The sequence below is a fragment of the Glandiceps talaboti genome, chromosome 2, assembly GCF_964340395.1.
Source record: "Glandiceps talaboti chromosome 2, keGlaTala1.1, whole genome shotgun sequence".
NCBI lineage: Eukaryota > Metazoa > Hemichordata > Enteropneusta > Spengelidae > Glandiceps > Glandiceps talaboti.
The window spans coordinates 32086393-32099387 of NC_135550.1; the positions used below are offsets into that span (position 1 = coordinate 32086393).

General features: G+C 36.5%; 1 protein-coding gene across 1 annotated transcript; it reads right to left on the bottom strand.

Annotated features, from left to right (window-relative positions):
- Positions 1–4633: 4633 nt before the first annotated feature.
- LOC144449760 (uncharacterized) lies at positions 4634–10326 on the bottom strand. Its single transcript, XM_078140340.1, has 2 exons — positions 7858–10326; positions 4634–5789 (listed from the first exon to the last, which is right to left on the bottom strand). Exons 1-2 carry the CDS (start codon positions 10075–10077, stop codon positions 5733–5735), a joined length of 2277 nt encoding a protein of 758 aa, XP_077996466.1. The 5' UTR covers positions 10078–10326; the 3' UTR covers positions 4634–5732.
- Between the last annotated feature and the right edge of the window lie 2669 nt (positions 10327–12995).

The window sequence follows — 12995 nt, forward strand, 5'->3', positions numbered from 1 at the left end:
GGTACTAAGGGACCGGACAGAATTTACGGCGGGGGGGGGGCCTGGGGAGAAATTGGGGGGGCCATGAAAAAAATGGGAGGCTTGAAGGGGGGGCCATGAAAATTCTCATGGTTTGAAAGGGGGGGCCGCGAAATATTTTGTCATTGAAAAAAATTAATATGTTAGAAAATTTAGCATTGCATGAGATAGCACTAGATATCGCCTTTAATATTGAATGTCTACACTTTCATTTATGTATTAAAATGGAAGTGTGTACGTTTGTATGTACCTATTTAGTGAAGCATAAAAACACTACTCAAGATTAATTTGATACACCCTGAATTACTCTTATATACTCCAAGTTGTTCACACACACACACACACACACACACACACACTTACACACACACACACACATATGTATACATACATACATACATACATACATACATACATACATACATACATACATACATACATTTTAGCACTGTGGAAACAGGTTCAGTGTGTAATTACCATCAAGGATACATATGTATATATATATATATATATATATATATATATATATATATATATATATATATATATATATATGTTATATATATATAACTCGGTGAGTATCAATCTGCTAAGTGCTCTATACCGCAGTGGCAGAGCGTAATAGTTTTGGTAGTACTGGAACTCTTTCTTGGTTGTAACTCGGAGTTTCACGCATAGTTATATATATATATATATATATATATATATATATATATATATATATATATATATATATATATATATATATATATATATATATATATATATATATATATATATATATATATATATATATATATATGGTAATATACTAGCATAGGACCTGTAATTTATGTGATTAAAAAGTGACCTTTTGGTAAAAAATGTACATACAAAAACGTCTGGCCAAATTAATTTAGATAGGTGTTTTATTTCTTTCCTTGACACTATTCTTGAGTTTCACTCTCAGACTCACTAGAGTCTGAAGATGTGAGGCAAGACTTGTCTTTCTTTCTATCTAAAACCAGTGAAATTAAACTATTTCCCTCCTCAGCATCATCAAATGCATCTATCTGTACTAAATATTGTAAAGCATTTAGATGTCTGCGTGGTGTTAAGTGTTTTTTCATCAGTGACTTTGCACTAACTTTGGTAGTTGCCTTCTGGCCGTATTTTCCTACAACCTTATCCACAAGTTGCTCACTAAAAACAGTTAACAACAGTCTTTTTGCTTGACTAATTGTTCTTTTCTCTTTCCTTCTTCTTACTTTTCATGAAGTCACAAATGTCTTACATTTACATGTGTATTGGTAATGCATTTGGTGTAGGAAAGTGAAAGCTATATTTGTCAGACCTCAGTGTGCATAAAATCCTTAGTTTGCTAGCACTTCATGACATCACAAATGTCTGACATTAGATAGCTATTGTGTTATGAGTATAAATAGATATTTGAATACACTATGTAGGTGATGTGATGTCCTTAGATACTCCCCACAAATGTCCCCACTACAGTTTTTCACAAATCACGCATGTGAATGTGTGTTTACTCTGTGTCTGTGTTTCTGTGTATGTATCAGTGAATGACAGTTAAAACCACCACATCAAATGCCTTGGTATTAAGTGATGACTACTTATGGTGTCTAGTTGGGAAATAAACAAGATTATACCACGTGTGTATGATTACATGTATGGTCAAAATGTTTTATTTTGTTTTGTTTTCTAAAAAACTTCCTCTACAACTACTAAGTTGTTTGGGCTGAAATATTAACATAATAGTAGTACCAAAAGAAATATTACAGTTGTGCTACAGTAACAAAAAAATTTGTACTCTTTTTAGTTATTGTAGGGGGCAGGATATTGTGCACTTTTTTTTTTCTTTCTTTTTTTTTGGGGGGGGGCCATGAAATTTTTATACTTTTGAAAGGGGGGGCTGTGAAATTTAGGTCACAGTGGATGGGGGGGCCAGGAAAAAAACCAAGTCAGAGATAATTTCTCCCCAGGCCCCCCCCTGCCGTAAATTCTGTCCGGTCCCTAAGAGGTGACATCTTATCAGTGATTTATCGATCTCGTCCCCGTGCAGTCACATAAGTTAGACTCCGATGTATAGGTGTGTGCGCCGGAGGATAGCCACAGGTGCTATATAGAGTGAAAGTCATTGCAACAGTGAATATAAGTTTATTGTTGACGTGGAACAGGTCAAAATTCATGACCGAATGGAACATTTTTATAACGTACAGAGACTATTAGCCTTGACGTGATGCTTTCCAAATAAGCTCATGTAAAAGAATTTATCATCTGTACCATGTTTTTCCGACCACTCAATCAGGTTCGTTATCCTGGACTCAGAACATTGTAGTAAATGCAATCGAATGGTCCGCGTCCTAGAGAGTGTCTCTGTTTATAGGGGCGTGTAATATTTCATAGATTGTTGTTTTCCAGGTCTACAGACTAAATATAACAACCTTCTGACTATATATTCCTACCTGTAAGGAGAACAGAGATATTTATACTAGTATAGTATAGAGATTGATACATTTGTAGCTGCAGCAGAATTCGTACGATATTTTCCAAAGAAAACGGCAACCTAAGCAATAATACGTGCCCCAGTGTCTCTGTTTGGTAGATGCACCGTGGTGTATTTTGGGTAATTTGCTAGGTTGAAGTCATTTCCCACCTTAAAATGTGGTCAGAGTACATTTTGATTTGCTAAGTGTAACTTCTGAAATTATTTTGGGGCATAAGTTTTGGCTGTCGTCATAGCATTGTAATCTCCTTTTCGCTTGAATCCAAGTGTTTGTTCCAAGATTTACATGACATACATCAACATACTTGGCTTACTTTCAGGTGTACTGTTTTTCTTCCTCTGGACCGGTATTTTTGTTCGATAACAAATATTATGTAACATCATGTGATGATATTTGCTAAATCAATCTTTAGTAAGTGTTTGTTGCTGTTTGAAAGGTAATATTTGATGTCCTTGGTGAAAATCGCAATCACTTGTGAACTGAGTCGATTCATAGATGTCCTAGTACAACATATAAAGTGCGTAGCTATTTTAGAACATTCGCAGAACGTCCGTTCCCAATCTGATGTAGATGTCGACTAATCGTTCATTGCTATTTTACCTTCGTTATTTTGCCTGAATTGACCTTCTTGGTACATGTTTACATTTATTAGCCTGGTCGCCTCATCTACGAGGCGATCAGGCTAAAAATGTACATCGGATTCTAATCAGATTGGTTCGTTCCCTACAGATATAAGTGTAAGTGAGTGGTGATAATACATGATTTGAGCATGAGTTGGATTGAGAATGTCTACATCTTCGGATGTCACTTGGTGATTACATAACCGATGAGGGCGTCACTCATCACTGCCCTATCATATCAGCATAACTAAGCTCAGGATCTCAGCACATAATTTACCAATCGAAATAAAGACTACGATACCAAGGAAGATGAAAAAAATATTGTGATGAAGTTCATGCATGCTGTAACGAATTGCATCTGTAATTGAAGCTAACAACCAATTTCAAAGAACTATCGAAATTTATGATCGAAGTTTTCAAAATAATCTCAAAAAAGAATATTCAAAACAATAATGAGCTCACAATGATAATTGTATCACTATTAGCTTTCTAATTCATTGTTATCATTTTATTCGAGTGTAGTTTAGTGTTTTATATATATTTATAATTATCTTTTACTTTTTGTTTTTGTTGTTTTTTACTCCAGATAATGTACTTTTTACATTATTTCATGTCTATGTCAAATAAAATGTACTACACTACACTACATTACACGACACGACACGACACGACACTATACTACACGACACGACACTACACTACACTACACTACTACTACACTACACTACACCAAACTATACTATACTACACTACACTACACTACATGTTTAGCGAAGGACATGTACTGTCTACGCAGATCATAGTTTTAATTTAATCTCAAGTTCTTGCATTATATATTAGTGTTATCTCATCACTTGAACCATAAAGATTAGATGGGACCAATCTTTAGTAATGGATCAACTTTTTCTACAACTCGGTCCGAATTGAACTTGATCTTGTGACACCCACCCACCCGTGGGTTTGTTGTGACACCCACCCGTGGGTTTGTTCCCTTTACTAGTACATGACGGTCTAATCAATAATATCAAGATAGTTGACGTAAAGTTGAAAACACGCACAATCATACACATATTAAATAGGGAATAGGTGATTATATTGCTTTTTACTGTATCAAACCATGATCAATCTACTCAAATAACTGTAAAAGATAGTTCAAAAAAGTATAGTAAACGATCTGAGTGACAAATCTAAATCTAAAACTTACAAAGACGATCCATTAGTGTTACTTTGTTACTTTATGAAATTAATTTCAAGTGGATAAATTCATGGATGTAGAATCACATCAATTCTACAACCATGATCAATTCAACTCCAGATATATAGAACACAGGCTGAATTGTACAACCGTTGGTAATTGCACTAGCGCCACCAACGAACGTAACATATAGTACATGAACGGCAAGTGTGTGTGTGTGTGTGTGTGTGTGTGTGTGTGTGTGTGTGTGTGTGTGTGTGTGTGTGTGTGTGTGTGTGTGTGTGTGTGTGTGTGTGTGTTAATTGGTCGAGTGACAGGGCTTGGTCAGAGTAGCGTGAGATTTATGATTATGAGACACATAAATATGACAGCTATTTTTCAAGTTATCACACCCTGTAGACCTATGGATGGAATGGAATTGAAAGGATGAGATGTTCCCATGACAACGATTACAGGTCCAGTGAGCCAATCAAAAGATTAGAAGACTCACAACCAACCAATCAAGCTCTGCCACTCTGTAAACAACGTATTTCAATTCAATATGTAGAAAAACAACTTTGAAAATAACAAGAACGAAAATTTCTTTTTTATAATATATTCAAATATGTTGAAACAATATAGAATGATAACAAATCTACGTTCCCATGGTATATCAACTGTAGATACTAATATTATTTACTGTGTATGTGAATTACTATCTCAATGTGAAAAACCTGTCTGACTACAGACGTACAAGTCGAATACTGTCGCGTTGGACCCTGACAGAGTATATAATTGTTACAGTACAACACAAGTACATGGCAACCCTTTCTTCCTTGGCAGTTTCGGAACATTCCGTTAAAAAAAACCCAAATAAATTATACAGTGTAGATACTAGCATTTATTTTTTCCCATTTCCCGCCATTTTTGATAGGTGCATTAAACTACACTAGTACAGTTTCAGACAACTACTTAGGGAGTCTTTTCAAAACCAAGATACAAAATCTCCTCGGGAGCCTTGTCATTTTAATTAAAGAATAAATAACCAAGAAAATAGCCTCCTTAGAAGACAACAAAACTATCTGAGTAGGGATTCCAGAGTAGTGTAGGAAAGACTCTCTGGTCATCGTTTCCATCTTATCAGTAAACACACTTTTATAATATAACCAAACATAACTGTCGATCCCACAATAAATTTTCAAACAATAATATTTACATTACCATATAATGAAATTTCTAAAAATGATTAATTACAAAAAATTAAGTTGTAAATTCCCAGTGCTCCATCTGCAGGCTAATAAATCACTATCACCTATTGGCTTGATACGTGGTGTTACTACAATAGTCAATTCTGAAGGTTGAATGTTTACATACACCTAGCACCTCACTTCATGACTTGGTATCAGTAGTGTCATATTAGAACCGTTCGCCTTTGGGATATTTCTCGTTTTTGGATCCCCTTCTCTTTAACATCTGAAAACAAAGAGAAACAATCACGATATATATATATATATATATAACTCGGTGAGTATCAATCTGCTAAGACAGTGCTCTATACCACAGTGGCAGAGCGTAATAGTTTTGGTAGTACTGGAACTCTTTCTTGGTTGTAACTCGGAGTTTCACGCATTGTGCTATCATCAGACAACTCAGACAAGAGTTGTCTGATGATCGCACAATGAGTGAAACTCCGAGTTACAACCAAGAAAGAGTTCCAGTACTACCAAAACTATATATATATATATATATATATATATATATATATATATATATATATATATATATATATATATATATATATATATATATATATATATATATATATATATATATATATATATATATATATATATATATAGGAAGTCAGTGGTAAGATTTGTCCGTAGTACAGTGCTCGATACGTCTACACGCAGAGCGGAGTATATGTTGAGGGTAGAAGAAAATCAAGTCGGGTTTTTCGTCTCTACAAGCCTGTTTCGTGAGTAAATCACTCGATGTACATCAACATCTCCTGACGAGTAATTTACTCACGAAACAGGCTTGTAGAGACGAAAAACCCGACTTGATTTTCTTCTACCCTCAATATATATATATATATATATATATATATATATATATATATATATATATATATATATATATATATATATATATATATATATATATATATATATATATATATATATATATATATATATATATACTGACAAACCGTATTGTCCGGGTGAACTAGTTGAGTCACTAACTAAGCATGAAGAAACACCGATTAATCACAAAAATGTATTGCTAAAAAAAAAACAATGAATGTGTCATTGAAGTAAGTGTGCCAGGGTACGGGTTTAAATATTTCGTAATCGCAAGGCTGTTGATGTGTACAATTCTATCATACATGTGTTCGATTGATTGAAATTTTCATATGAACTGCTACTGTAACAGCAACCTACCGTGGTCATAAGTGGACACATTTGGGAATTGATACACAGTAATGCATCATTCTTGAACTCAGTGGTACAACCACTCTATTCTAACTCAGGTTCTACGTGAAAAGATTTGTGGAATTCATCGGGTCAGTTGAGGTCAATCTTGTTATTTGCCATACTGACGTTTATCACGAGGTCATATCGAAGTACCAAACAGTGAATAAATTAGAATGTTTGAGAAGTTGTTCGAGTCCAGGCTTTGTCATTTCATACACGTAAGGGATAAAGTTCCGACCTTCGGAAAACAACAATAGGGTTGGACGATGTCCTGATCCGTCAATAGATTCACATATCAATTCGATTCGTACAACAAAACAGAAACGTTTGTTGGTGCTATAAACTGGACTGGCCTCAAAATCTTATCAAACTAGTCGAATTTTGTGGTCCTAGAAACTCGTGTTATTCTACTCTTTTGACTGTATACGCCAATAGTATCGATAATCTTACATCATTACAGACATTGAGTGTATCTTAGTTGATAATTTGTATACATCCATTACAATGTAACGATGGATAGATGGATGCAAGTCGTGTTTGCTAGTGAAAGATTGTGAATCAACCACATGTAACATATTACTAATTTTTATAAAGTTTGACGGATAGTAATTATTAAATTACCGGATATGTACAATAAGGTAATGATGAATATACTCTATTAAGTTCTTGGTTAATTATTTCTCCAAATAATACTGCCAGACCACTTGGTTTTTCTCTAGTGGTCTGAGATAATAGTGGTGGCAGCTCTGTCTTCTTACAGTCATGAGAGTATGTATTCAATTTCACCAAGTTTAGTTTCACTATTTATGCCCTCCAATCATACATTCATGCATTGAGTTGAACGCTAATTGCTAAACATTTATTGAGTTTTGAATTGATAATTTAACGATCAAAATATGAATATAAAGCTGAGACCCTCTAACTTAAGCTTCTCAAATGTATCCAAAAATTCTCGTTTTTTAAAATATATGTCTGGCAAACCAGGCAAGCACTGGGTTTAAGTTCACCTTGAAAGTAATCAGAAATCATTCGTCTTTAGATTGTTTCCACCACGTTTGACTTACCTTTCGGAATTTTGACTGCCTTTTTGGTTCCCCTCGACCAAATTCGCCAAGGTTTTCTTTCAGCTCGAACTCGTTGACCGGTTCACCACTGGCAGTGTTTTGCACTGCATCAGCCCAACTTTTCAAACCCAAGTACCCTGATACATGGCTTTTTGATTGTCTATCTGGACCGTTACCATGGTGACCGTTACCGTGGTTTTCATCATCGATTGTATCTATGTCAGAAATTTTATAATTATGTTCACGTTCATGTTGGTACAGATTCGTAGATTCCAACGGCCGCACATGAGTCGAATGTGGATTTTCGAAGACTTCGCCTCCCTGTTCTATATATCCTTTGACCTCATAATTTGACCCGGACCCGCTAAATTGGTGTGAGTAGTCCCCTGCATCGTTAAGGTCGTGATATAAGGGCATCACAGTTGTGTTATTGTCAGGGCAAATTTGTTTAGAAATATCGTGGTTTTTAGAGGCATCAAGTACACTTTCTTTGCCAAATTCAATTAGATCGTTGTTTTTGCCTCTCACGGAGTTGGTCCCACTCAAATAATCTCGGTATTCATTTTGATCGTGGGAGAAGTGTTGATGTTTGTCGGTCGGTGTCCTGGCATAATCTGACATTATTTCTTCACTGAATGCATAGTAGTTATTTCTCTCCGTTGTCATCGTAACAACTTTGGTTTGAGTATTACCAGAGTCAGAATTTTCATCTGGGATATTTAGATTTTGGTAAGTACGCACAGGTGTTATCAAATTTGAAGACATTCTTCTAGTTGCCCTAGAAGCTGCCCCACTGACTGTCGAACTGGTCGTCACCGTTGAGCTAACGGACATCATGGATTCATTGTCTGTGTTGTCTGTGTCGTGAATTTGATTTGATTTGAATCTCGGCATTTGTTGAGAATCATTGCTTGCGACTTGAGTCCCTTGCCAAAATTTCCAATTGTCGCTGTTTTTGTTTGGGTTTAGAGTCTTATCGAATTCCTCAAGATTCACTTCTGACACACCTGTCGAGATTCCATAAGAATTGTGTAAATCACCATCGAGTTCGGAAATAACGCTGTCATTGCTTTCAATAAAGACTTCATCATTATCTCTATCTCTTGCATCTAAATCAGCATACGACGAGACAACCGATTTAGCATTAAACGAAACTCGTCGGTTCAGTTTAGAAAGGGAAAGTTTCCTAGCGTGAGAACTGTCGTGGCGTTCAAAATATGTACCGGTGGACCCCATCTGAGTTTTCGAAGCGATGTTTGCAAGTTTTTGCTTGGTCCAATTCACCGGATCTTTTATTACCGAGGGTGAAGTCACTTTCCCAATTGCACCGGTAATGTCATCTTGTCTATTTTCGGAGAGATCCGGGTATGGGGTGTACTTTTCAGCAACTTCTACAGGGTCCGGTGAATCTAAGTTGCTGTATTTTGTAACGACTCCTTTTTTGAAAGACACTCTCCGACTTAATTTCGACACACCGCTCGATTTCGTCGCCTCTGCTTGGTGCTCTGGTGCATTTGCAACGCTTGCTTTCATATCACTCCGTTTAATATTTGTTTCGGCAACCTGTAACCTGTCACCAATTTCTGAATAAGCACGGATTTCCAATTGTATTTGGGTCGGGTCGCCATTATGATCCCGTGTGTTGCCTGTGGCATTAACCGTCTCAGAGAAGGTCGTTGGTTTGTCAGTTGTAAGCTTACCTGTTGAACCCTCGCTGTCGATGTCGTTTCTATCGCATGGCAAAGTATCTAACGTCCTAGCCACAGATGAGCCCGGGTCATTTATAATTGGTAATGGTTCTATTTCTATAAACCTATTATGGTCATCACGTGTTCCAGTTTCTCTGCTGGGATCACCTGTAGATGAAATGCCGATCTGAGACCCGGAATATCGATTCTCCAGGGTGCGAAAATCACACATTGACGACGGTCTGGCATTTCGTGACTTGCGTTTACTTCTCCGAAAACTTCGACGTAAGAAACCATCCTTTTTGTTCAGTTTGGTCGAAGAATGGTAACAATTTTCTACGTTACTTTCACAGGCGATTACGTCAGATGAACCGCGAACATCACCGCTAGAATCAAGCTGATCATACGACTTCTTTCCGGAAAAGGCCCTGAAGAGACGGAAGAAGCCACCTCGTCGTCCTTTTGGTCGTGATTCCTGCTTCGAGCGGAAATCGGCTTCCCCTTCAATCTGATCGTCAATCTGGCTTACCATGGTTGTGAAGGACTGTATGTAGTCGTATGACGACAGATCACAACATGCCGATCCAAAACAAATGTTAAACTATAGGGTGGAATTTCATCCGTAGTGTACTTTTACGAAGCCAATAATTAACAGGTTTCCACGACAATTATTTGTTGTAGTTAATGTTCAACTGTCAAATGTTGGCACGACATTCCGAGCTCGCCCCGGGCTCACTACGAACAGCGAATATGATCAAATATTCATGAAGTGTCACCTAAATTATCGTCAGCTGGATTGCACAGTTTTTTTTCACCGTCACTGTATTTGTGTTGAGTGTATGCAAATCTGCTATACTTGCGCATCTATACGTCACAGCCATTACATACCAAGTCCTTTCAACACCAAACAATGCCCATTCATAGGATTCCATTGGTTACTGTGTGACCACACCACTGCAGGAGTTTTTAACAATTCAGCTTTGGGCGTGATACTCAAACGATAAACAAAGACAATTGTATCGGAATACCCCGACAAAAAAGAGATCCAGGGATTTGAAATAGTGCAAGTCTTCTTGTCCACGTACATTCCATACCATATACAACCTCAGACCACTAATAGTGAGATGTAATATGTAAGAATGTGTAATACCATTACATGTAATTTATTTATGTATACATGTTTTGGTTTGACGTGTTGATTGGTTTTCTTAACTGTTTTGTTGACTGCCTCATTTATTGAATCAGTAGTAAACTGGAGTTATCAATTGAGGGCGCTTAACATTTAATAACCAAAGGTGAAAAGTTGGCGTCATAAATTTTGAGCTTTGTTGACAGGCAATGCACCAGTACTCAATACGCTGTCACGTTTTATTGTTCTACCCTTTCTACCTGCATGTTCTACATATATGGCATGACCTGAGCTTTGGGATAACGACCTTACGGACCTTACAAATTCTATTTATAACGTTTTTACGACTACACACTAATTGCCTAGAGACGCATAAATATATGGATCATTAGAAACATTGAAAGATGTAAAAGTTTGTCCTGTCTCGACCATCGCTATAACAATAACAAAGAAGGCCATCATTTCTTATTTCTCAAGTTCATGTTGAGAAATAACTTGGCAATTATATGTTACGGATTTATTTGTTGTCTGATATGAATGTTTCATTATTAAAGTCTATCTGATATAATCATTTTTGGTCCGACTAGTTACACAATGGATTCCATCTCAGAAATTATAGTGGTCTGAGATTCTATACAATTGGCTGTCCCGGGTTGAAGCAGTAGGTCAAACACTGGTTTCCTCCACGATGGCTACTGACATGTCAGCTGATCAGGTGCCACCAGGTGAATGATTGGTCGTTGGTGGCGCTACATTGGCTGACGACACCGATTCGGAGGTGAGTTGATGTGACTTTCTTTCCGGAGATGACACTACAGAGTAATGGGCAGGTGTGTGTCGTTATTTTAATAACCAGTACGATAAATTAAAGGCTCGTTTAGGTTATCCATCAAGTTATAATTACTGGTCTCAATCATTCAGTTATGACATGTTTTATTCCAGAAACGCATTTCATTGAAAAACTAAAGATTTTACTTTGCATTTATTGTGATAGTATCTCATTACTTTTATCAAAGAAATTATGAAAACGATTCTGTAACGACTATGTATGATAGATTTGGCAAATACGAAATCGTTACCCGAATCGAAATTCACAAAAAATTCGATTACAATTTAAATAACACAACAACACACTGATAGGTGACGTTCGTGTATATCTGAAAAGTTTATATATATGTAATCTAAAAATAGCGCCAATAGCGTTGTAGCAGCTGTATTTGGCTGTTGCTATGGACATGGTCTTGTTGCTAGGGATATTTGCATACATTTTCGGCCTACCCTTCCCACTTTTCCACATTGCAATATAAACCATCATTTAGCTGTTGTTATGGGCGTGTTCCTGTTGCTAGGCATATTTGCATACATTGTTTGAATCTGTATTCACATACCATCTTGTTATCTTTGTAATATGTATCGTCATTTCAGTCATGGTTGCTAGGGCCAGTTGTGTCGAAATGTTTTCAACAATAACGACAGAATAATAGCTCAAGAAACATCCCAAACGAGTTTCAACCTATTCACCATGCAGTTTCAAGATATAAGTTTTTGACCAAAATTGACATTTGTTGACCTAATTTGCATATCGCTGATGGGATCATCACGTTATGAATACAGCTTCATCTACACATCCCCAGATGGATCCACATTAAATTTCAACCCAATCTGCTCAGTAGTTTTGGAACTATATATTTTTGACAAAAAATGACACATTTTTAGATCTAATTTGCATATCACTGATGGGATCATCATGTCATGAACAATTCTTAATCTAAACATCTCTAAGAATGTTCCAACCAAACGATATGCTGAGCAGTTTTGGAGTTTAAGGGTTTTTTTTTACCAAAATAATAACCCAAGTCACACACCGGTGGTAAGATCATTTTGATTAGAGCAATTTCCCAACGAGACACCCAAGGTAATATACCGACAAATATCCTGGCAATCAGTACAGTGATTTTTACTTTAAGTTGTTTACACAAACACACACACACACACACACACACACACACACACACACACACACACACACACACACACACACACACACGGACGGACAGACATACAGACAGACACACACACACACACACACACACACACACACACATTGCCACATGATGCCTATATCACTACTGAACCTTCTCAGTTCAGTCGTGCTAAAAATTGTATCAAAATTCAAACAAACAGTTTCATTAAAATCTATGAACAATTTATAACTCTTTAAAAACGAAATAACTTACAGTAAAACAATATAAAAATGTAACTAGACTGACTGACCATCATTGTCTGTGTAGCCAAACAACAAAGGGTGGCGTCTAATGGTT

Excerpts from the sequence above, each read along its gene's own strand:
- LOC144449760 (XM_078140340.1), bottom strand. The coding sequence starts at position 10,077 with ATGGTAAGCCAGATTGACGATCAGATTGAAGGGGAAGCCGATTTCCGC. Across the intron at positions 5,790-7,857 it reads GGCAGTCAAAATTCCGAAAG|ATGTTAAAGAGAAGGGGATC; the intron begins GTAAGTCAAACG and ends CTTTGTTTTCAG.